The 26,909-nt window shown below is 36.1% G+C and overlaps 1 protein-coding gene across 3 annotated transcripts in view; it reads left to right on the top strand.

Moving 5' to 3' along the window:
• The window catches only part of TNPO1 (transportin 1), an 85,194-nt gene that overhangs the window by 43,743 nt on the left and 14,542 nt on the right, over positions 1–26,909 (top strand). For all 3 annotated transcript variants that reach the window (XM_007457052.1, XM_007457053.1, XM_007457054.1), the window contains 10 exons: positions 1,286–1,392; positions 3,366–3,499; positions 4,901–4,982; positions 7,945–8,067; positions 10,215–10,333; positions 16,580–16,640; positions 17,412–17,580; positions 22,730–22,882; positions 23,630–23,855; positions 25,965–26,136. In XM_007457052.1, coding sequence (XP_007457114.1) covers positions 1,286–1,392; positions 3,366–3,499; positions 4,901–4,982; positions 7,945–8,067; positions 10,215–10,333; positions 16,580–16,640; positions 17,412–17,580; positions 22,730–22,882; positions 23,630–23,855; positions 25,965–26,136 — 1,346 coding nt within the window. The remainder of the gene's footprint in view (positions 1–1,285; positions 1,393–3,365; positions 3,500–4,900; positions 4,983–7,944; positions 8,068–10,214; positions 10,334–16,579; positions 16,641–17,411; positions 17,581–22,729; positions 22,883–23,629; positions 23,856–25,964; positions 26,137–26,909) is intronic.

Here is a 26,909-nt window from a genome sequence, read left to right as displayed (position 1 = left end):
CTTTCCCTCAATTCTTTCATGTCTTAACTTCAGGAAAGAATACATGGCAAGAAGGAACAGATCTATTAGTCTTGCTGCTTTTTGATTTTACCAGAAGGCCACTTAATTGTACGGGTTATATCTTAAAAATGCTATCATTTTAAGACCCTTACCATGTAATTTAATTTTTTTAGTGGAGAGTAAATCTTGGCTAACAACTTTACTCTTTACATTTTTTAACCCTTTACCATTGGGAGCAGCCTTCTCAAAACTAACAATGGAAAACTCAAAGAGAATTTATATACACAGATAGTAGAATTTGCTGTTCAATAATAATTATTGAGTATTTACTATATGCCTGGCATTTTGTGTGCCTGTCTCACTGAATTCTCAAAATAACTATGAAGAGAGAACTTTTCCTCTTCTTTTAAATTTTTTTTGCAGAGTAGTATTTTGAATTACATATTATTTGCCTACTGTTTATACTCTTAATTAAGGTGCTAAAAGATCTGTAATCACCAGGCATATTACATTATGTTACTAATATTAAATTTACTAAGGCAGAGAAAAATACACAAAATTTTTGTGTTACATACATATTTCTGTATTTGCATGATCCTTAGCTATTACAGCTAAGCCACACAGCACAGTTGAAATAATCCAGTCAGAGTGACATGATCAGTCAGCCTGTGCCAGTAGCCTCCATGGTCCAAGATCACTTTGCCAGTGATTCATCCTTGGAATGTTCTGGGCTAATGGCTCATCTACTTTCTCTCTCCCTGCCTTGAGTCATGGCTTTGATCCTAGGTTAAGTCAGAGAGCTGTTCTTACCTCTTTTATGTGTTTTTATTTGAATCTAACAGACTCATACTCATCACCCACTGATAAGTGCTGCTAATAACATTTTGGTGTATTTCTTTCTACTCTTTTGTATATAATTTTTATAAAATAGGGGTAATTTTAATTAGTAGAACTATTGTTGGAGAAGAGCAGGTTGTAGTCTTTTGTACAGGTACTTGTTAAAAATACAAAGAGGGTGAAGTGTTGGCAAGCAGGATTAGAAATGGATCTGATTTATGTTGGAGTTTCCACAGATGTACTGTGGTGATACAGTGATCCTTGGTGAATGTTACTGTTGACATGGTATGCAAGCCGTACACTGATTTGGAACATTTAAACTGTATGTGTGTGTGTGTGTGTGCGCACACATGCAAACGTAAGCACTCACATTGGCTTGTGGTGGTTCACAAGGCAGTATCTAACATAATGCAGTCAGATTTCCTAAAGGGGTGTGTTTTCTTTCAAGGTATTTTGATTACAACTATAGCCTCCAAGGGAGAATTGCAGAATTGGCCTGACCTCTTACCAAAACTCTGTAGCCTATTGGATTCTGAAGATTACAACACTTGTGAGGTAAGGATTTTTGCTTCATATATAATTTTTCTTTTCTATTTTTCTTTTCATGTTTATTAGTAATGTTGAGAAAAAATAATTCCTCTGAATCATATAACTTCAAAACTTAGAAGCCTAAAGTTACCTTTTTGTTTTCTGTTAGTGATCGTGTATCTTACTGTTTAAAGACCGTTAAGTTATAAAACCTCTTTACTATATTTCCTACAAGGAAATATCTTCTGATTTTTGTATTTTAAAACTATTCCTGGGTGTGTGTATACATGTAATCAGCAGAGCAATTGTCAAGCTTAATCAGGTGAAGTAGTATTTTTCGAAGATGGACTTTATTAAATTTACCAAATTCCCAGACTGTGGGTACATTTTCAGTGTCTCTAAGGTGTTTTTGTGCCTCTTGTTGTGTGGTATGTCTGAGGTATATGTAGTATAGTTTTTTGTTTATTTGTTTTTGCGGTACGCGGGCCTCTCACTGTCGTGGCCTCTCCCGTTGCGGAGCACAGGCTCCGGACGCGCAGGCTCAGTAGCCATGGCTCATGGGCCCAGCCGCTTCGCGGCATGTAGGATCTTCCCGGACCGGGGCACGAACCCGTGTCCCCTGCACCGGCAGGCGGACTCTCAACCACTGCGCCACCAGGGAAGCCCTGTAGTATAGTTTTAATTATATATTAATTATAATCTCTTGTTTGCCACTGATCAAATCAATAGCAACCTTTCCATTTGGGGAGATGAAAGGGAATCTGTATGGATTTGTTTTCCTATAATTTCTTACGTAATGAGTACCTTAACCATTTCTCATTAGCAGGCTTCCAGCTTGGATAGAAATCTGTTTTAAATAGAAATCATTTTAGGTGTTTTGCCTCTCTTAAGGCAGTGACTTATCTCTCTCTCAAAAAAGAGCAAGGCTTGGAGTCAGGGCAGGTACAAAAATAACCTAATAAAAAGGAATCAGGTGGTCTTTTTGACTTAACATTTTGTTGCCAGATCCGACTTGGGGAAGAGAGGACCAGGGAGAGGGAAAGCTGGCAAAAAGGAGTCTTAAAAAGTCACTCTTCTCCCTCCCTCAAAGAAAAAGAAAACAGTCTTGCATTCTCATATATACATTTTCTAGTAATGCCTTGGAAGGTTACAGAAAAACTAAAATAATAATATTTAGCCATCAGGTAACAGTTGATTAAAATTTAAATAGTGCTTTGGTATAATGATAACATAAAAGGAAGCCAAAATTTTAAGCAAGCACTTTCCAAGAATAAAAAGTTTAAACTGATAATCATGAAATTGTGGAGCTACTAAGTCATACAGTATTCTTAAATTAGCCTGTAGTGTAGAGAATAAGTCAAGATGCTGCTGATAGAATTATAAGCAGAGTAAAGTAGGTGGTTGAGGTAACTGGTAGGTTAGATATTATATACAGGAGCTCTCTAGGTAAGCCACTTGGTTGTAAAGTGGTTGTAGGGGAAATTACCAAATTGAATTGCCTGCCCTTTTAACAACTTCTGTCAATGAATGGTTTACATATAAGTAATTTTTTTATGATAATTAAGACCTCCATTTGTGCTTCAAAAAGAGAAGTGGTACAATGGTTAAATGCACTTATACGTAAGCATAGAGTTTTACATTGTTTTAACAAACTGGTATTTAATAAGAGAAAAATTAGTGTTGACGTAAAATTGGCAAGTATACTGCAGAAGTTAAGTTTTTAAATTAGATGATATTATTTACAGTCCCTGACGATCAAAATTCTAATTCTAAGAAATTTAATGCTAAAATTAAAATGTACCATTATATTTAAACTGAGGTTTTAAATAACTCAGTGGTATAATAAATTTCTCTTATAGCTGATGATTAAATGTATGGATTTTATGATGCAGGTTTTATGCGGACTGGGAACATTAATCCATACAAATTAGTTAATATTCCTCAATTTAATTTTAAAATGGCTTCATTTTTAATTCTAATCATTGAAATGTCTTTTACAGGGAGCATTTGGTGCCCTTCAGAAGATTTGTGAAGATTCTGCTGAGATTTTAGATAGTGATGTTTTAGATCGTCCTCTCAACATCATGATTCCTAAATTTTTACAGTTCTTCAAGCACAGTAGTCCAAAAATAAGGTATCTATATAGCCAATATTAAATTAATTTATAAACTCTGATGCGAACCTGACCACTCCCTTATTTTGCACTACCTAGTATTTTTGCAATCGGCAGAAGATAACTGGCTGTTCCATAGAGGTGGACTTGATAATTGAAATCTACTCCTCTAATGACAGCCTGTGAAATGTCACTCTGCTGAAATTTTCATTAACTATGACACTTCTCCACCATCTACATGGTTAATTACATTTATAATGGTTAACAGTCATGCTTTTAAAGTCCTTTGTGTGAGGCTGAAATTCAGTGTGTTGCAGAGCTTGTCGGGGTTGACACATACTGTGGAAAAATAGCGAGCATAAGGGGTTAGGTAGTGATTCACAGGTGTGTTATGCAGCACATTCTTTGTCACAGGCAGCAATTGTGCAGAAACCCTGAACAAAGTAAAGTAGCAAGGCTTTCTGAACGATCAAAGCCAAGATCACTTAAGAGGGAACAACAGTACAAAGTCCCTGGAGTTAGGAAGAAACCTTTTAGGGTGACAGAAGAAAACGATTTTGTAGCACAGTAGGAAATGAAGCTAGAGGGGTAGGGAGTAGCACGTTACAGGGGCGTGTTTACGCCAGTAATCGGCACACTGTGACCCGTGTGGCCAAATTAAGGCATGACTTATGAGCTACAAATGATTTCACAGTTTAAAAGGTTGAAGTGGGCGGGTGGGTAGTAAAGCTGCCACAGAGGTCTTATGTGGCCCACAAAGCTTAAAATATTTACCTTTTGACGTTTGGCAGGAATAGTAGATTCCTACTGGAGCAATCTGAACAAGGATATTATGTGATCTTATATGTGTGTCAAACAGGTAGTGGGGTTTTGCATAATGGGAATTGGGAAACCAGTTAGAGCCTCTTGGCATAGTCCCAATGGGAGATTATGGTTTGGACTAGAGGAGAACTGGAGGTAGTAAGTGATTAGATTATGGGTATATTTTTAACAGTAGTGCCATTAAGAATTGCTATGGGATTAGATTAGGTATGTCAGAACACATAGGCTGTAGAACAGTCCGCATTTTCAGTTTCAGAAGGAATGCATGCCCATTATTTTAAAATCTAAAATAATTCCCATTATGTCCCCATCCAACCTCCCACTCTTGAGAGCGAACATGTCCTTCCAGACGCTTTTCCACTTTCTTAGTAGCATTAACATATTGCTCCATAACGTGCATTTTTCACTTAACACGGAAAGAATGTGAAGGATATGTTTAATACATAGAGAATTTTGACTCATTCTTTTTAGGGTGTGTGCGTGTGCACACATGGCTGTACATACACTAATATTTTTATGGAGGAACGTTTAAATTCTTGCCAGTCTTCTGTAAATGGAGCAGAGCTTCTTCAATTAGTGTACTTTGAATTTTGTTTCTAGGTCTCATGCTGTTGCCTGTGTCAATCAGTTTATCATCAGTAGAACTCAAGCTCTGATGTTGCATATTGATTCCTTTATTGAGGTAAGATTTGTCCTCCCCCCACCCCACCTTATTTTTGAGGAGGTTAGAAAGTGTTCATTGCATGCAGTTTTATTTTATAAATACGATAATTTATAATTATGAGCTGTCAATATTTAAATTATTTCTGACAGTATTAAAATTTGGTACAGTATAAACTTTGTGATTCTCGTTAACTGAAAATAAAAGTACTTTTCCTCTCACTGAGTTTTCTACTTGTGCAAACATTGATTATGGTATGTCTGTGTTTAATATTTTGATTATAAAAATTTCTACCTCAATATACTGTTCAAATTGCATATGGAAATTAAATCTCCCAGCTCCTTTGTGATATTAGAAACATGAAGAGGTTGAATAAACTTAATTTGATAAAGAATCTGAAGGTATAAATTAAAAGGATAGTACTTCTCTCTTTCCATTGGTTTTCAGTGTAGAATGAGAAGTTTCAGGGGGGAGAATTGGCTGTTAAAGCTCAGCGAGCATTTCTAATGGTACTTTTTAACTTTTTGATAAAAGCAGAAAGACAACAGGAGCATAGTTTTTTGGCCATTGAACCCTAAGCAGTAGAATTTCTTTTCAGAACTTCTGCTTGATAACAGCGATTGTGAAAGGGTTATTAAAGTTCCTTAAGCACTTCACTTTTATTTTCATCAAATGAAATTTAAATAGTCTATTCCTTTTCAGCTCTTCTTTAAAAAAAAAAAAGTCCTTCAGAGACCATATTTCTGGTATTCCTGTTGGGAAATTACAAGAAAGAAGTGGGAGAAATTACGTCTTTTTTGTCTCATCACTTAAATTGGCAAGCTTCTTCTAAACATCTTTTACCAATAGACTACAAGTAGTAGCCATTAGAATCCTCAAGCCATTTGAAAATTGAAATGAAAACATGCATCTTAAATACATTTTACTGAATACCTACTGTGACTCAGGCACTGTGCTTGTTGCTAAGGATACATAAAGAAATTTTATGCTTCAAGGTGTTTTCAGTCTAGTTTGGTATAGAGGGTAGTGGACAGTATTAGAAGTCTGGAGTAAGACTGCCTGTGTTCAAATCCCAGCTCCACAGCTTAGTAGCTTGTTAACCTGGGGCACCTTATTTAACTTGTATTTTCAGTTTTTATAAAATAAAGCTAATAATAGACTTACCTTGTTGGATTGTTAAAAAAGGTATTGGCTAAAAATAAATTGGAACAGTGCCTGCTACAAAGTAAGCACTCCACATGCTAGCTACTGCTATTATTTTTAGAAGCAGTAGTAGTTTTTATTGTAATTATAATAGTATTCCCTCTTAGTGTTCTTCTCTCATGGCTTATTAAAGAGAACAGTAATAGACATACCAGCATCTTATACAGAAATATAATTTAGAGTAAAATAAATTCTTTCTGAAAATAAAAATTCCACAGGGCCATACACAGCAAGTGGAACAAGAACGTTTCCTGACATTTAATGATATTTTCCATTAGTGTTAAATACCATATTAACACTTCTGTGCTACTTGGTAATCCAGTAAGATTCACTCAGTTCTTCATCCTGTAAGAGTAGTAAACCTCCAGAGGAGGCACCTGACACATGGTAGGCTCTCAGTAACTATTTGCTAAATCAATAACTGGTTAGTTTTCTTCAGTCACCAGTGTTTTTATCGGGGGCTGAAATCATGCCTGCTACGTGTGCTGGTACTGATGAAAAGTGTATTGGTTACTAATACTTGGCTATAACATACCTTGGCAAAGCTGGGTATTCATACTTAAGACAACATCGTATTTCACGAAGGTTTTATATGAGCAGCACCTGCTGGAAAAACCTTATTCTTTCTGACCATGTAAAATTAAAAGAGCAGCTACGGAGTTTTGAAAGCCTCAGAAGTAGAGACAGGACTTGGAGAAATGAAAGTTTTAAAAATGCTACTACAACAGTACTTCACATATTGTCACATTTGATATTTAAGTTTTTCCATTGTCTTACCCATTTCTTGTAATATGATTTCAGGTTCATCTCTCTGGAGATGTTTCTGTGGTCCTGGGAAGAGACAATGAGACACATTGGATTTTACTTAATTATTTTAATCATCTTTTTACTGCTTTCAGTGTGTGTGTGTATGTTGTGTGTACATACAATAAAACATCAGGAGTGAGATAAGGAAGGCTTAATTGTTTTTTCTTCAGACATCTCCACTTGAACCTCTGCAAGAGACAGCTTTTTCTAGTGGAGGCTTGTTGGTATAATGAAATGAGTGTGGACTTACCCATGATTTCGTGAAAACCAAATTCAGATTCCCCCACTTGCTAGCAAGTTATATAACGTCTAAATTTGTAAAATTGAGTAGCAGCATCTTAGAGTTGAGACGGTTAATTGAAACAGTATTATTCATTCACACTTTTTTTTTTAAACCTTGTAGAGAAACTTAACAGCATAAGATCGATTGCTACTATTACCATTTTTTCAATAGTTGACTCAGTGAACGACAGCAGTTTAGGGTCACATTGTTGGAACTCTGTATATTTCCCAATTGTTGGTGCTTTTATAGAATGTATGCCTATTAAGAATTAGTATTGGTAGGAATAATCTCTTAACAGACAGTAATTTTGAAGTGTAAATCAAACTGTATTTTAATGATTATCTCTAATTCTGGGTGATCTGGGTGAATGCTCCTATGTCCTAGTGACATGGTTTTATTCTCATAAACTGAAGATTACTTCAAGATGCAACAACTCATACTCTGAAAAATGGCTTTAGATCATTTACCAAAATCATAGTTTTTGGCAGTTATCATCCTGCGTCTGTCTTATTTTATAATCTAATGCTATAAAGTATTAGTAGGGCCAGTTAATTCATAAGCCTTTATTTGTACAGTATCTTCTTAGGGTTTCTTTAAATGTTGCCACCTTGCAGATTATTGGTTATTATGTATAAACTTCTCTAGTATGTTGGAATACTTAACTAGAAGAAAATATTTCTTGTGCAATAGAATCTCTTTGCATTGGCTGGTGATGAAGAACCAGAGGTACGGAAGAATGTGTGCCGGGCACTTGTGATGTTGCTTGAAGTTCGAATGGATCGCCTGCTTCCTCACATGCATAATATAGTTGAGGTAATACAAGCAATTTAAAGGCTTTCTCCTCACCTTCCCCTCAAGAAAAATCTTGGGCACAAAATGTATAGGGTGAAGCCACTGTCTTCCAATTTATTTGTCACATTTGTTGGGGGGGGGGGACTATAAAAATTAGTTATCATCTTAAAGTTAAAAATTATCTTTATGGCGATTTTTCTTTCATGAGATATAAGACGTTACAGAGCGGAACGTTGTTTAAAGGAGTAAGATAGCTTTTAACCAGTGTAACTAGGAAATATTTAGTTTATTTGTATTTATTAGATATGGGTTAGGCCAATAAAACTATAGTACTTAAAAGAGTTTGTTTTTGACCCGTTAACTGGTAAATTGATCTGATCAACTTTTGATTTATGGTAACAGTGGTAACAATTTCTGAATAGAAAATACGTAACCATTATAGTGAGTTCTAGCAGACCATTTAGATTTTAAAAGGCTCTCTTTCAGTCCTTATGTGATTAAAATAATTTTACTAGGATATTGTAAGTATGTTGAGCACAGATAGTTGTAATTAAAGGAAGGAATACATCATAACATATAATTATTATTAGGACAAAGTAATTTGTTGGGCAATACTCATTATTGCTACAGTCATACCTGGTTTTCATATTGCTGAATATAGTTGTACTTAAAGGATGGCATCTAAGACCAGTTAGAAGGCTAGCATTGATGATGTTCAGTAACTCCTTTTCTAAAACATTAGGAAAGATAGTTGTAGTGATAAGGATATTTAGCAGCAAAAGATGGGGATAAATTACTTTCTCTTTGATAAAGATATTCTCTCTGTAAATTGTTTAGAAGAATCAGGTGGGGTTGGTTGAGAGTTTAGTGAGAGTTTGGGGTTAACCAGAAAGTTAAGAAAGACATATATAATCATTTGCCACATCACAGCTGGGGAACCTAATTTACAAGGCTACAGTTCTTTCTTCAGCAATACCCAGCGTAGTAGTAGAACATGGTAGGGGCTAGCCTGTCACAGCAGTTGTGTTGCTGTATTTTGACGTTTGAGATGTTTCATTGAAGAATTCATCACTTGACCCCAGATTCAGTCCCAGGTACATTGGGAATTCATGCCTTTGATTATGTTTATTTTGTTTTTGCATGTAAGGTTTTTTTTTGGGGGGGGGAGGGGTGGCCACGCTTTGCACCTTGCGTAATCTTAGTTCCCTGACCAGGGATCGAACCCAGGGCCCTGGCAGTGAGAGCGCCAAATCCTAACCACTGGGCTGCAGGGAATTCCTGGTATGTTAGACTTTTAAAAGAAGGGTAGATTTGGATAGATTTGGAGATCAGAAATGTTCCTCCAACTTAAGAGTGAATTTGGCTTGGTATGTTCAAAGGACACGAAGGACATGATAAACCTATTTTGTTGGCAACTAGAAATTATATAGTTGACAAAGAAATGCCACTACTTTTTTCCAAATTAAAAAAAATTAATTTTTGTAATTGTGTAATATCTATATATCTTTTTAAATATGTGGAAGTATATATACAGTTGACCCTTGAACAACACAGGTTTGAACTTCATGGGTCTACTCATACCCAGATTTCTTTTTACTGAATATGTACTGCAGTACTACACAACCCAAGATTGGTTGAATCTGCAGATGAGGAACTGGATACAGAGGAACCGTATATATAGAATGTTGGCTATAAGTTATAGGTGGATTTTTGACTGCTTGCAGGGTTGGCATGCCAATCTCACTGTTCAAGGGGTAATTGTAATTATAAGAGTCAGCTTGGGTGGTTATGTTATAAAAATGATTGTCCATTTTATGAATGGTTTAATGGTGTTTTTTATTTTGATGCATCTGTGAAGACAATGTTTGAATATTAATACTTTTTAAAAATCTCAGTGGTTTCATGAAACAATATACGCCTATATAGAAGCAGATAAATATGAATTGGACACTTTACATTAGGCAACATTCTAAAGCAGTAGTTCTTAAGTTTGGCTGCTTTTTAGAATTGATTAGGAAGCTTTTTTTAAAAAATCCAAAGCCTAAGTCTAGAACCACTGTAAAAGTGCAAGACCCATAGCAAAGGACAGTTAACTTGCTGAAATTAGATTAGGTTTATTTTAATTGTATGATTTAAACTGATTAATACTAAGCCTCCTTTGTTTACAGTACATGCTGCAGAGGACCCAAGATCAAGATGAAAATGTGGCTTTAGAAGCCTGCGAATTTTGGCTCACTTTGGCTGAGCAACCAATATGCAAAGATGTACTCATAAGGCATCTTCCCAAGTAAGTGCTCCTTCTTACAAATACTCCCTTGTTGTTAAATTTAGCAGTGATTCCTCATTTTCATATTTTTAGGTTACATTCTTATGCCATCAGGTAATGAAGTTCTAAAGAAGTAAGACTTAATTTTACCGATGCTATAAGTAAAGACATTTTTAAAGAAGCAATTACTTTTGTTTTCTAAATTACATGAGGGTGGTTTATGCTGAATTATAACTAATTTTGGATAATCCATGGCACAATTTTTTATAATCTTATAATTTGACTATGGGGTCTCATGGATTTCATATTAATTATTAATTATTAACTCATTAATTATTCTCTTCTCCCTGATTTGTGATTCCAGTTTTATGATATGCTTGTTTCTTACCATAGGATCATATAATCCTAAAAGTTATATAAACAGACATTAATTCTTATAAAACTGAAGAGATTTTATTAATGAAAACCTAAGCTGTAACGGGAGATGATAAGAGCAGTTATAGGTTGGTGGTCTCTTTCATTACCCTAATAAAATCTAAACATTGGTAAGCAACCAAGAACTTGGTAGCAGGCTAAAAGATCAGCAGTTCCCATTTAGTTGTGTGCTATGTGTGAACATTAAACAACCCATTCCAGTGATAAATGGATTTGATTTATATGTCTTCCAAACCACTGGTTTGGGAACCATTTTTAAATTAAACAAGACTGCTTTTATTTTTGGTTCAAATAGTGTATTGTGAGGATGGGAAAATATCAACATCAGTCTGATCCGGAGATTAAAAACACAGTAAAAGAACTGTTTTTCCTAGATCTGTTAACCAGATTCTTGTTTAGTATGAGCAAAAAATGTTTGCTGAGGAATCAAAATTGTTAATGTGATGAGATCTTTCTTATTAAAATGAATTCACATAGAAAGCATTAATGTAATAAAGAGTAAGGTTAAATTCTTTTATCTTTCTGGGCTGTGTCATGTATTCTTGTTTTTTCTTTTCCTTTTTCTTTTTTTTTTTTTTTTTTTTTTTAGCCAGTACTATGCTCTATTGATTGTTGAACATTTGCTAATATATTTTGTTATCTGGTAGGACGGGTCTGCTTTTTTTTCCCCTGAATTATGTTTTTTCCACCTTTATTCTTGTACACTAATATCTCCTGGGGCTTATTTATGAGTTAATCCATGTAAAACAACTAACCCAGTGCTTGGCATATACTTAAGTACTCAGTAAACATTCATCGTTGGTATTAACATCATTGCCTTTCCATGATGTTGCATTAAAATTCTCTTCTTGTTTTCTACATGAGGCTTCAGGAGAAAGCTTCTTAAGAGTTAGATTTGTTAAAAAATAATGGTCTGCTTTGTATGATTGGAATTTGTCAGACACATACCATATTGCCACGTGGTCACAGTTAACTCCAATATCTCTTTCCTACCTCACTTTTTGACTTGCCCCGCCTTATCAGTCCCCTATTTCCTACACATCTTCTTATTCTTTCTCTATCTGGCACAGATATCATGATCCACAAATCAACAGTACTGACCATAAACCTCCAGCTGCCCCCTGCTCTGGATTAATTAAACTGTCTTTGCTACTTCTTAAATACTGTTGGGAAAAGTTACACTGCCGGGAGGATTGGTGGCTATAGAAATCCATGGTCTTCAACATCAAGTGGACCCTTCATACCATCTGCCAATTTTTCCTGTTCCAGATCAGCTTTTATCTTCCATTCACCAGAGCAACTATTTGATACCTTTATCACTCTTCGGAAGTTCTCTTCATTCAATTTGAGCACTTCTGCTTTGTAGGGAAAACAGGTGACCCTTCACGTTTTCCCCAAAACTTATAGATAGACATTTTCATGTGAATTGTCTTCTTCCTAACCAGGCTTTCTATTTATGGTCTTGGATAGCATAATTTTTTTCTTATCCTTAGGGACCTCACTCTATCAAATAGATAAATTCCCTCTTTAAACTTTTCCCTCTCTGCTGCCTTAACTTTTTAGCTTGCTGCAGTTTCTTTCATCTTAAAAAGATTCAGAGAATAGATGGGGCTCACTGTCTTTACTTCTTTACCTCACCTCAGGTGAACTCTTCAATATTTTATGGTCTGCCATCCATCCTCATCATTTTCGTGAAATTATTGACAAATATCATAAATGATTTAACTGTTGGTGATCCAAATGGGCTTGGTTCTCTTGCAAGATTCCTGTAGCTTACACAGTATGGTTCTGTGTATTATAATTTTATCTAGTTATGGTATACTAGCTATAATGTTGAATTACTACCGTTAATCTATTTTAGAATTTAGAAGGACTTTGAACATGAAAGTTTGAGTGGCTCATATTTTCCTTTTTACAAATTTGAAATCCCACTGCTTCCTTTTTAATGTTAGTATTCCTTTGGTTAATGAGGGCTTGCAAAATTACCTCATTGAAAGTAGAGGTGTGCTTAACATTGGTTTCATACATATTTATTTAGTGTGTGTTAAAGCATGTGACTATTTGAAGTAAAGCCACAGCAAACACTGAGGACATTAATGTGGACAGAGATTTTTACATCTGGGGTAAAGAAAGGAAACTTACTTAACATTTATGGCCTTGTGGAAATAATATTACCTCTTTGAGCTTTAGTTACTCGTTTGTAAAATAGGGATCATAATACTTTCTCACTAGGTTATTAAGAAGGTGCTTTATTAATAACCCCACAGCTGGTACTCATGAGTATGAGTTTCTTTTGCCTATTCACACTTTTTCCATGCCCCCCAGAACAATGAAAGGTAGAATTTGGAAGCAGTGGACTGTGGACATTGTTACGTGTTTCCAAAGTATTCTCTCATACCTTTTGTCCTCAGTAGACTCATTTCAGTGTGTATGATTGGACAGTGAGGAAACAAATCAAAGTTTAAGAAAGCTGTCCAAGATAAAACCATCATATCTACAGAAGGAACTTAAATTAGTATTTTGACCTTTACTTAACATGTTTTGATATATTTTTTTTTAACTAGTCATCATAAATATTTCAGTATACCTGGAATTCCATGTTTACAGACATTATGGTTCCCTTTTGGTGACAACATAATACTTCAGATTAGATATAATATTCTGATTTATTTAACTATTTTCTTATTGGAAGTTTAAGTTCTTAATGTCTTAAGAAGTTAGAATTTAAATTTCCAAACTTTTTATCAGACTATGATAACCTTGTCGGTAGAGCTCTTTTTTTCCTTTTTGATTTATTTTGGATTAATTCCTTTAAGTTTACTGTTTTTATATTTTAAACACTGTCATCTCTTTTATTAAAAGGAATACAAATACTGAATGTAGGCTTATTGTAAAAATGTCACACCATTTAGAAATAAAGTAGAAGATGGATACCGTCCCTTTTTAGCCCACTCACCTCTCTGAAGACAACAGTTTATTGTATAGCCTTCCTAGATAGTCTGTGTATGTAAGTTATTGTATAGGTAATCTAATTTTTTTAATTTTTATTGGAGTATAGTTGATTTACAATGTTGTGTTAAGTATCAGATGTACAGCAAGTGAATCAGTTATATATACACACACACACATATATATACATACACACACACACACACACACACATCCACTCTCTTTTAGATTCTTTTCCAATGTAGGCCATTACAGAGTATTTACTAAGTAGAGTTCCCTGTGCTATACAGTAGGTCCTTATTAGTTATCTATTTTATATATAATAGTGTGTATATGTCTATCCCAATCTCCTAATTTATCCCTGTCCCCCTTCCTCCCTGGGAACCATAAGTTTGTTTTCTACATCCCTGACTCTTTCTGTTTTGTAAATAAGTTCCTATGTACCATTTTTTTAGTCTCCATATGTACGTGATATGATATTTGTCTTTGACTGACTTCACTCAATATAACAGTCTCTAGGTCCATCCATGTTGCTGCAAATGGCATTATTTCATTCTTTTTTATGGCTGAGTAATATTCCATTGTATATATGTACCACATCTTCCTTATCCATTCCTCTGTTGATGGACATTTAGGCTCCTTCCACATCCTGGCTATTGTAAATAGTGCAGTGAACATTGGGGTGCGTGTATCTTTTTGAATTATGGTTTTCTCCAGATATATGCCCAGGAGTGGAATTGCTGTATCATATGGTAGCTCTATTTTTGTTTTTTAAGGAACCTCCATACTCTTCTCCATAGTGGTTGTACCAGTTTACATTCCCACCAACAGTGTAGGAGGGTTCCCTTTTCTCCACACTCTCTCCAGCATTTATTGTTTGTAGATTTTTTGATGATGGCCATTTCTGAGTGGTGTGAGGTGATACCTCATTGTAGTTCTGATTTGCATTTCTCTAATAATTAGTGATGTTGAATATCTTTTTTATGTGCTTTTTGGCCAGCTGTATGTCTTCTTTGGAGAAATGTCTGTTTAGATCTTCTGCCCATTTTTGGATTGGGTTGTTTGTTTTTTTGATATTGAGCTGCATGAGCCGTTTGTAAATTTTGGAGATTAATCCCTTGTTGGTTGCTTCATTTGCAAATACTTTTCTCCCATTCTGGGGGTTGTCTTTTTTTGTTTATGCTTTCCTTTCCTGGACAAAGGCTTTTTTAAGTTTAATTAGACCCCTTTTGTTTTTGTTTTTGTTTTTGTTTTTATTTTCATTACTCTAGGAGGTGGATCAAAAGAGTCTTGCTGCAGTTTATGTCATAGAGCGTTCTGCCTGTATTTTCCTCTTAAGAGTTTTATAGTGTCTGGCTTTACATGTAGGTCTTTAATCCATTTTGAGTTTACTTTTGTGTATGGTGTTAGGGAGTGTTCTAATTTCAGTCTTTTACATGTAGCTGTCCAGTTCTCCCAGCACCACTTATTGAAGAGAGTATCTTTTCTCCATTGTATATTCTTGCCTCCTTTGTCATGAATTAGGTGACCATAGGTGTGTGGTTTTTATCTCTGGACTTTCTATCCTGTTCCTTTGATTTATTTTTCTGTATTTGTGCCAGTACCATACTGTTTTTATTACTGTAGCATTGTAGCATAGTCTGAAGTCAGAGAGCGTGATTCCTCCAGCTCCATTTTTCTTTTCTCAAGATTGCTTTGGCTGTTTAGGGTCTTTTGTGTTTCCATACAAATTGTAAAAGTGTTCGTTCTAGTTCTGTGAAAAATGTTATTGGTAATTTGATAGGGACTGCATTGAATCTGTAGATTGCTTTGGATAGTATAGTCATTTTGACACTAGTGATTCTTCCTGTCCAAGAACATGGTATATCTCTCCATCTGTTTGTGTCATCTTTGATTTCTTTCATCCGTGTCTTATAGTTTTCTGAGTACAGGTCTTTTGCCTCCTTAGGTAGGTTTATTGCTAGGTATTTTATTCTTTTTGATGTGATGATAAATGGGATTGTTTCCTTAATTTCTCTTTCTGATCTTTCATTGTTAGTGTATAGGAATGCAAGAGATTTCTGTGTATTAATTTTGCATACTGCAACTTTACCCAGATTCATTGATGAGCTCTAGTAGTTTTCTAGTAGCATCTTTAGGATTTTCTCTGTAGAGTGTCATGTCATCTGCAAACAGTGACAGCTTTACTTCTTTTCCATTTTGGATTCCTTTATTTTTTTTTTTCTTCTCTGATTGCTGTGGCTAGGAATCTCTCATTATTTTTATCTTAAGTGGAAATATGCTTTATGTGTTTTACACCTAGAGGGCTTTTTGTTTTTTCAACTTAATTTGTTTGTTTGTTTGTTTTTGGCCGTGCTGCATCCAAAAATAAGATCCTTGCAGGATCTTAGTTCCCCGACCAGGGATTGAACACTGCAGGGCCCTAGCAGTGAAAGCGCAGAGTTGTAACTGCTGGACTGCCAGGGAATCCCCAACTGTAATTTATTTTTAACCAAGCCCTTAATGATGGACATTTAGATTGTTTCCATTGTTCTTGTTCTTGCATCAGGTAACATTGGTCTTTAAAAATTGGGAATATTCATTCATATATTTGGGATAAAGTCTTAGGGGAAAAATTGGAAAAAAAAATTATTGTTTTTATTTCTAAGCACTCTTGATAAGCTGTCTTATCCCCACTAAGATTCCATCCAGTAGGTCCCATGCATGAGTATTTAAAAGGCCTGAGATATATATTGGGAGTATTCATCATTTGAGAAGGGCAAAGAACATGCTATAAGGCAATATTAGCAGTGGTGGTTGTTTTATTGGTATTATTAGTATTCATGAGGTTGTTAAGACTTTGAGATCTTTAGATCTTTGTTTCATGAATTCATTTCTTTATAGGTTGATTCCTGTGTTAGTGAATGGCATGAAGTACTCGGATATAGATATCATCCTACTTAAGGTAAGGAAACTATTCCCTGATGAATAGGGAAGATTATTTTTATTGACTTAGTAGATCTTTGGATTTGACTAACAGAACATTTGTTTAGAGTAGGCCCTATGTAAATAGGCTTTCTGTTATATAGTATGCTACGGAGTTCAAAGATAATGAATTTGGGTGGTAATAGATTCTAGCTTCTAGCTGGAACTAACTAGACGGTGACACTAATAGAGTTCGCATCCATTTCCTGTTAATACAAATTGTTTGGAGTTTATTTTAAAATATGTTAAATATGTTCTGATCTTGATTCAGATACTCTAGATTATACCAGCTGGTGGGAAACCATATAATGTGGTTTGAAAGTGCCTGATATCTAACATGGGTTATGTGATAGCCTGTTCTCCCCTTCACAGAGAACTATTTTCTGCCCAGGGGAGTGGTTCTTAATGAAGAGGTATACAGTTGACCCTTGAAAATGGGATGTTAGCAGCATTGGCCTTGAGCTCAGTCAAAAATCCCTGTATAACTTTACAGTTGGCCCTCCGTGTCCATGGTTCCATATCTGCAGATTCAGCCAACCATGGATTATGTAGTAGTGTTAAGACTTCATTTATTGGAAAAAAATCTGCATGTTAGTGGACCCGCACAGTTCCAACCCATATAGTTCAAGAGTCAACTGTATTTCAAAATAATATGCATAACCCCATCTCTGAATATTCTCAGTCTTTTACTGATATACATATTAGCTTATAATGAATATAACCAAAATTTTCCTTTAAAAAAAATATAAAGGGTGATGTTGAAGAAGATGAAACAATTCCTGATAGTGAACAGGACATAAGGCCACGTTTTCATCGATCAAGGACAGTGGCTCAGCAGCATGATGAAGATGGAATTGAAGAGGAAGATGATGATGACGATGAAATTGATGATGATGATACAATTTCTGACTGGAATCTAAGTAAGTCAGAGAGGGAGAAGCACAGTCACCTGCTTTGATAACAGTTTTGTTGAGAAATAATTCACATACCATACAGTGCCCTCATATCATACAATTCACATACCATACAAAAGGTTACAGTTGAGTGGCTTTTAGTGTATTCACAGAGTTGTGCAACCATCACCACAGTAAATTTTGGAACATTTTTATCACCCCGAAAAGAAACCCTGTACCCATTAGTAGTCACTCCCATTTTCTTCCAGTTCGCTAGCCTTAAGCACCGACCAATCTATATTCTGTCTCTAGGAACTGTTCTGGACATTTCCTACAAGTGGAATTATACAAAAAGTGGTCCTTTGTGACTGACTTATCTGTTCATCATTTGATGGACATTTTGTTTCCCCCCTTTGGCTATTGTGAGTAATGATGCTGTGAAGTTATGTAAAGTTCGATGTGTAAACGTACGTTTTCAATTCTCTTGGGTATATACCCAGGAGTAGGATTACTGAGTCATATGGTAACTTTATGTTTAACCTTTTGAGGTACTACCAGGCTGTTTTTCAAAGTGGCTCCACCATTTACATTCCCCCCAGCAGTGTCTTATGGCTCCAGGTTCTCCACATGCTTGCCAATACTTCTTGGGTGTCTTTTTCTGTTATAGCCATTCTGGATGTGAAGTGATAATCTTATTATGGGTTTGTTTTTATATTTTCCTGACAGGTCTGCTCTTCATTTACTTGTCATTTTATTCCTTAAAAAGACTATCTCACACTGTCATTTCTCAAAGGGGTATATATTTTGTTTGATACTGTGAAATAGAAACATTGACCACAGAAAACAGCTTTTCCTGTTTTCCTAACATAAACTTATTTTTTTGTGTGATAATTTGCATGAAAATTGGTTGATTATCATGCAATTTTCCAAAATTATATAAATTGCTTTTGTCATATTCAGACTTACAAATATGTTTTTTAAAATCTTGGTTTTCAACCTTACCTGCAAATCCACATCATATATTAAGCCTGCATTCTGGGCCACATACTAATTAGATAACTCTGGGGAGAATCTAGACACCTGTGTTTTGCTTTTGCTTGCATGCTGGTTTTTAAATCTTGCTGCTCTAGTTCATAGCACATTTCACGTTTTGGGCCATGTAATTCTTTGTTGTGGGGTCATCCTGTCCATTATAGGATTTTGAGCAGCAGCCCTGATCTCTGCCCAGTAAATGGCAGTAGCGCAGGAGGTGGGGGGAGAACACACACAAAATTGTGACAACCAGCAGTGTCTCGAGACATTGCCCAATGTTCCTTGGGACACAAAATCACCCCCAGTTAAGAACCACGCTGTGATTCAGAGTGTTGAGATTTCTAGTAACTAACCGATAGAGCAATTAAGGACATGAATCATCAGCCTGAACTCTGTAAGTTATTTGGAATTATGCTGATTACTGCCCATTTAGTTTCCTATAACTAACGGTTCCTTAGACTGACTAACGTGCCCAGCCCTAGACCAAGGACTTTGTATGCCTTTCACATTTAATCTTTCCAACAGCCTTGGGTAGGTAAAGATACTGCAAAAAGAGAAACTTCCTAAGGTTAGCTTAGCTGGTACTGGTGGCACATGTAGTTTTGGAACCCAAATCTCACACAAGAGAACCCAGGGTCTTTATTACTACCACAGAATTACCTCCCAGTGTATCCCTACTTTAAGGTTGGTGGGGAGCATGCATTAAGATTTAATGTAGATAACTGCAGAAGTAATAATGTGTGTTGAATTGGGGGGCAGGGAATACTTCCTTTTCACATCCCACCCATCTTTATGTTCTTCCAGAAGTTTTTCTATGCAGATACAGAAAAACGGATATACGGGCTTAACCTGCTTTGGTTTCGCTTCGCTTTCTTGCACTTCATAGATAACTGCATTTTTTATAAACTGAAGGTTCGTAGCAACCCTGCACTGATCGAGTCTGTTGGCGCCATTTTTCCAACAGCATTTACTCACTTTGTGACGCTGTCACATTTTGGTAATTCTTGGAATATTGCAAGCTTTTTTGTTATTATATTTGTTAGGGCAATCTGTGATGAGTCATCTTTGATGTTACTGTTGTAATCGTTTTGGGGCTGCGTGAACCATGCTCATATAAGATGGCAAACTTACTAATTAGTAAATGTTGGGTGTGTTCTGACTGCTCCACTCACAGCCATTCCCCATCTCTCTCCCTCTCCTTGAGTGTCCCTCTTCTCTGAGACACAACAATATTGAAATTAGACCAACTAATAACCCTTCAGTGGCCTCTAAGTGTTCAAGTGAAAGGAAGAGTTAGTTGCATGTTTCTCACTTTATTTTATTTTCGGCTGCGCTGGGTCTTTGTTGCTGCACGCGGGCTTTCTCTAGTTGTGGCGAGCGGGGGCTACTCTTCGTTGCAGTGCGCGGGCTTCTCATTGCGGTGGCTTCTCTTGTTGCGGAGCACGGGCTCTAGGCATGTGGGCTCCAGTAATTGCAGCATGCAGGCTCAGTAGTTGTGGCTTGCGGGCTCTAGAGTGCAGGCTCTGTAGTTGTGGCACATGGGCTTAGTTGCTCTGCGGCATGTGGGATCTTCCCGGACCAGGGCTTGAACCCGCGTCCCCTGCATTAGCAGGCGGATTCTTAACCATTACACTATCAGTGACGCCCCACGTCACTCACTTTTAATCAAGAGTTAGAAGTGATTAAGCTGGGACTTGAAGCCCGTGAACTGCAGCTACTGAAGCCCGTGCACCTAGAGCCCATGCTTCGCAACAAGAGAAGCCACCACGATGAGAAGCCTGCACACCACAATGAAGTAGCCCATGCTCACTGCAACTAGAGAAAGCCTGTGCACAGCAACAAAGACCCAATGCAGCCAAAAAATCAATCAACTAATTAATTAAAAGAAATGATTAAGCTTAGTGAGGAAGGCATGTAGAAACTGCGGTAGGCCAGAAGCCAGGCCTCTTGCGCCAGTTAGCCAAGTTGTGAGCAAAAGAAAAGTTCTTGAAGGAAGTTAAAAGTGCTACTCCAGTGAACACACAAAAACGAAACAAGCAAAACAGCTTGAATGCTGATAAGGAGAAAGTTTTTGTGGTTAACCAGCCACAACATTCCCTTAAGCCAAACCTAGTCCAGAGCAAAGCCCTAACTCTCTTCAATTCTCTGAAAGCTGAGAGAGGAGAGGAAGCTGCTGAAGAAGAGGTTGGTTCTTGAGGTTTAAGGGAAAAAGTCTTTATATCTCCATAACATAATGCAGGGTAAAGCAGCAAATGCTGATATAGAAGCTGCAGCAAGTTATCCAGAAGATCTAAGATAATTAATGAAGGTGGCTGCACAAAACAACAGATTTTCAATGTAGACAAAAGAGCCTTCTGTTGGAAGAAGATGCCATCGAAGACTTTCATAGGTAGAGAGTAGAAGTCAGTGCCTGGCTTCAAAGGGAAGGCTGATTCTTGTTAGGGGCTGATGCAGCTGGTGACTTTTAAGTTGAAGCCAGTGCTCATCTACCATCCCGAAAATCCTAGAGTCCTTGAGAATTACACTAAATCTACTCTGTGCTCTATAAATGGAACAAGAAAGCCTAGATGATAGCACATTTGTTTATGACAAGGTTTACTGCATATTTTAAGCCTACTCTTGACACCTACTGCTCAGAAAAAATGATTTCTTTAAAAATATTACTGCTCATTGACAAAGTACCTGCCCACCCAAGAGCTCAGGTGGAGATGTACAATGAGGTTCATGTTTTTTTCACATCTGCTAACACAGCATTGATTCTGCGGTCCATGGATCAAGGAGTAATTTCAACTTTCAAGTCTTATTATTTAAGAAATACACTTTGTAAGGCTATAGTTGCCATAGGTAGTGATTCCTCTGAAGGATCTGGGCAAAGTAAATTGAAAACCTTCTGGAAAGGATTCACCATTCTAGATGCCATTAAAAACATTTGTGATTCATGGAAAGAGATGAGAATATCAGCATTACATTAACAGGAGTTTGGAAGAAGTTGATTCTTCTTAGGGGATTCAAGACTTCAGTGGAGAAGGTAACTGCAGATGTTGTGGAAATAGCAAAAGAACTAGAATTAGAAGTGGAGCCTGAAGATGTGACTACATTGCTGCGTCTCATGAGAAAACTTTAATGGATGAGGAGTTGCTTCTTATGGGTGAGCAAAGAAACTGCTTTTTCTTGAGATGGAATCTACTCCTGGTGAAGATGCTGTGAAGATTGTTGAAATGACAACTGAGGATTTAGACTATTACATAGTGTTGGTTGATGAAGCAGCAGGAGTGTTTGAGAGGATTGATTCCAATTTTGAAAGAACTTCTACTGGGTAAAATGCTATTAAACAGCACTGTGTGCTACAGAGAAATCGTTCACGTTAGGAAGAGTCAGTCCATGCAGCGAACTTCACTGTCGTCTTATTTAAGAAACTGCTCATAGCCACCCCAGCCTTCAGCAGCCACCACCCTGATCAGTCAGCAACCACCAACATCAAGGCCAGACACTCCACAGAAAGATTACAGTTTTTCAAAGGCTCAGATAATGGTTAGCATTTTTTAGCTATAAAGTATATTTTGGTTAAGGTATGTACATGGTTTATAGACATAAAGCTATTACACACTTCAGTAGACTACAGCGTAGTGTGAACATAACTTTTATGTGCACTAGGAAACCAAAAAGTTCAATTGACTCACTTCGTTGTGGTGGTCTAGAACTGAACCTGCAATATCTGAGGTAGGCCTATGTCTTCTTTTTAGGAGGGGAGGCTGATTTTCTAGAAGTGAAATCAGATCATATGTACTCTGCTGATTCTTTTCCATATATCATGCAACTCATTCTGTGTCAGTACACAAATATTTCATTCTGTTGCCTGGTAGTATAATATTCATATGAATGGGTCTACCATACAGTATAACTAAGACCCTTTTGATGAGTAAGGTGTTATTTCTGGCCAACCTAACAGCTTTATTTTAAAAAAAAAAAAAAAAAAGGCAGGCGTATACAGGATAAAATATCTTCAAACTTTGTAGAGGTAAAAATAAAGTGTTGTACATACAACAAATTTTATCTGTATATAGATACAGATAGATTTATAGATATATAACTATAAATGGTAATGGAAGTTAATGTAATGTCTTTGAATTAAATATTTCCTTAGGAAAATGTTCTGCGGCTGCCCTAGATGTTCTTGCAAATGTGTATCGTGATGAGCTTTTGCCACATATTTTGCCCCTTTTGAAAGAATTACTTTTTCATCATGAATGGGTTGTTAAAGAATCAGGCATATTGGTTTTAGGAGCAATTGCTGAAGGTAAGTCTAAATCAAACTTGAACTGTAAAGTCCTCAATAGGTGCTAATGTGACTAGGCTACTTTAAGGACTTGTCACTCTATAAGCAGAAACTGTTCACGTACTTTGCTGTCTTGTGTTGCTAATAAGACTATTGAAGTAGATGAGATTATGATCCACATTAACCTTAAAAATGATATTTGAGTCTAAAAGCCATCTTAGGATAAGTTTTTATTTTGAGCTAGTTAATTATTATTAAACAACCATAGACTTACTTATAACCCCAGCCAGATATTTTGCAAATGCTTTTGTTATAATGAAGAGAACAGAAAAAAAAAAAAAAGCAAAATGAGAGGATTCTGATGTCAGAAGCATCCCTGTTGCTAGAAAAATAACTTCCATAGGTAAGTGTAAGAAACGTAAGTCAAGTGTCATCATCCTCTATAAAGGATTATTATTCTGTCCTAGCTGTAAACATGTATCTACAAAAAATTGGAGTATTTTACAGGCATTTTTGAAAGCCATAATTTCTGTAGCAGAAGTAAAATGAGCTTTCCTAACCCTACTGAAAGATACTTAAAGAGCAGTTGGCGCTCATTTCAGTTATTTTTTTAAAATAATTTTGTAACAGATTATTGCAGTATATTTATTGGAATGGAGATGATCTGAATATGTTTCATGGATGCACGTATCAGTTTAGTATTCAACTGAAATAATTTTAACCAAATTTCAGCACTTCCTGAAATAGTTCTGTGGTTTTTATTCCTAGGTTGCATGCAGGGCATGATTCCATACCTACCTGAGCTCATTCCTCACCTTATTCAGTGCCTCTCTGATAAAAAGGCTCTTGTGCGTTCCATAACATGCTGGACTCTTAGCCGCTATGCACACTGGGTAGTCAGCCAGCCCCCAGACACGTACCTGAAGCCATTAATGACAGAACTGCTAAAGCGTATCCTCGATAGCAACAAAAGAGTACAAGAAGCTGCCTGCAGGTGAGACATTCATAACAAAATGTTCATTGTGGGAGAAGGGAGTGTGGGTATTTCAGGGAGAAACTTAATTTTCAAGCTTGTGATGGAATGTTGATTTTAAACCACTAATGGGGTTTTTGTTATCTGTATCTTTAACCTGATGGTTTTATAAATCCAAATGAGACTCTACCTAGACATCCATATTTACTGTTTCTTCACATTTTTTTTTCCTTAGTGGCTTTAACAGTAGCATCATCTTTTACCCTAATTCCCACACAGATATCTGGAGTGGAAGTGGCAAGGGTCCTACTCTTGAAGGAATAAAAAAGTTTGAGCAGAGTGACATTATTAGTCGGCAGGTCAACTGTGATAACAAGTTGCCACATAGTGATTCAACTCCAGTAGCCACTCTGTCAGTTGCATTTGGGGCTGTCTCTTTTTACATCAGATGAGCAGTTAGTTTCATTACTACCAGCATTTCCGTTTTCTGGAACAAACCTTCATGTTCTAAAAAGCCTTGCCACCTAATGTTTATAGTTCTTAATTTTTCAAATAAAATTGCTTTTACTGTTGACTTTGTTAATAAGAAGAAATAGCTGTTGAAAGAGAGGAAAGTAAATTTCAGTGTAACTGGACTTTACCAGATCTGAAGCAAAAATGTCTGGAAGAGCCCTAATTCATAATGATGTGAAAGAAAGTTAAACAAGGGAGTTTTGGTAATTAACAGCACTCAGTTTTTTTTCAGGTGGGGGGAGGATACCAATTATGCTTGGTTTCCTGTAGATTATTCATTCAGCAAGGTTTTTTTTAGTTCTCTACTAATTGTTACGCATATATTAAATGCTGAGCTTACATCCTCTGCGTCTTAAAATTTACAGGCTAGTAGGGTATACTGAACAACTATATAATTATAATTTGTGGAAAGTGCCATGAAGGAAATAGATATAGCTCAGTGTTAATGAATAAGACTTCAGTTAACAAATGGCTTAAGCCTGTCATTTTAGGAAATTCTTACCTGGCTAAAACAGAAGAAAATAACCTTAATTTTACAAACAAAGGGCCAGATACACCTTAAAGTCGAGACACATTTAGGTATAAATTGAAGTAATTGCTTTGAGGCCCTGGAGTTTGTTCATTTCTTGTATATTTGTCCTAAAAAATAAGCTGCAAATAAACAAATTTATAATAACAAATGCACTGTGCATTCTAATGTATAGTGTGGAGCCTAGAGAAAATTTTTTAAACTTTACTGAGGAATAATTGACAAAAATAATTGCATATACTTGAAGTGTACCACATGTTGATTTTGATATACATAAGCATGGTAGAACAGTTATGAAGATCAAGATCCTATAGTTAACATGGGTAACTCTTTTTTCTGTGAGAATGCTTAAGATCTACTCAGCAACTTTCAAGTATACAGTGCTGTGTTAACTATAGTCACCATGCTGTACGTTAGATCCTTAGAATTTATTCTTTTTTTTCCTTTTTTTGATTTTTTTTATACAGCAGGTTCTTATTAGTTATCTATTTTATACATATTAGTGTGTATATTGTCAATCCCAATCTCCCGATTCATCCCACTACCCCCACCAACCCCGCCACTTAGAATTTATTCTTATAACTGAAAATTTGTGCCCTTTGACCTCCAGCACCCCATTTCCCCCTCCCACTGAGAGAAACATTTGAGAGATCATCACACTCCTATGTTCTCATACATCTCAAACACCCTAAGTGTTAAAAAATGTTTCTATCATTTAAGTTTCAATTCTGATTTCATTAATCTGGAGCATCACTAGAATGTAAACCCCCCTAGAATGAGGACATTGGTTTGTTCATTGCTATGTTCCCAGCACTCAGTCACTAAATAAATAGTAAACAGCAAATAAATTGTTGAATGAACCAACAGTAGTTTTAGATTTTACCATTGTAGTTAAGCAGATTGCCCATAGGTGACAGCATAAGGAATGGGAAAGAAATGGTTAAAAATAAGCATCTGGTGTGGTACGGTAGGCAAATATGCATGTAAAGTGTAATAGGTATTCTATAAACTGTAGACTTAGATTCCTATCTCTATTGTAAACTGTTTCTTTTCTACAACAGTGATCTTTCTCTTTTTTTAAATTATAGTGCCTTTGCTACCCTAGAAGAGGAGGCTTGTACAGAACTTGTTCCTTACCTTGCTTATATACTTGATACCTTGGTCTTTGCATTTAGTAAATACCAGCATAAAAACCTGCTCATTCTTTATGATGCCATAGGAACATTAGCAGATTCAGTAGGACATCACTTAAACAAACCTGTAAGTACCTATGATGAACTGTTATGAAAAAATTAAATATAAAGCATAGTTACAATCAAAAGGTTAACATATTTGAAAATTAACATGTTTGGGGAGATGTGAACACTTAGTGTTTGCTGCTTTAAGAATGTAGAGCTGAAAAAGACAGCAAGTGTATTCACCTTTTAAGTATTTTAAAAAATAAATATGTGCAGGGTGTGAAGATTACAGGAGCATATGACATGAATGCACCAACACTTTCTAGAGTGACTAAAGGAAAGAGGATGAAGGTTTTATACTCTGGATTTCAGCTTTTACTTAATTCCAAGTAGTTTTGTGTCTCACTTAATAAACACTAGCTTTAGAGTACCACATCTAAACATCTGTGTTTTCTCACTGGAACTTACAAGTATGAGGAATACACTAAGGTAAAATAATTAAAAATTAGGGTAATAGGTTAAAATGCTAAATAGTGGTACAGAAGTGTGGCTAGGAAGCCAGACTCTGTCTCTAGTAGTGTTAAGAATAGAAGAGATGGGTGGGATTTGATTTGTTTAAATAGGATTTAAGTAATTTTAGAATTTTAACATAGCTCGAAATTACCTGCTGAAGAACAGATTTCATGTTTATGATTACTCTCTGAAACATCATAAGAAATTGTGTTTATAAGTTATACTTAAAACTTGGTGCAGGACACTTGTTTGTGGGTTTGCTTTGATGTTTGTTGTTTTGGTTTTGTTTGGTGGGGGGATTCCTAATAGATTAGACCATGTAGAACCTGTGCTCCTGTTTAC

The sequence above is a fragment of the Lipotes vexillifer genome, unplaced genomic scaffold, assembly GCF_000442215.2.
Source record: "Lipotes vexillifer unplaced genomic scaffold, Lipotes_vexillifer_v1.1 scaffold241, whole genome shotgun sequence".
NCBI lineage: Eukaryota > Metazoa > Chordata > Mammalia > Artiodactyla > Lipotidae > Lipotes > Lipotes vexillifer.
Note: the sequence above shows the minus strand (reverse complement) of the source record. Positions and strands in the feature narration are given on the sequence as shown.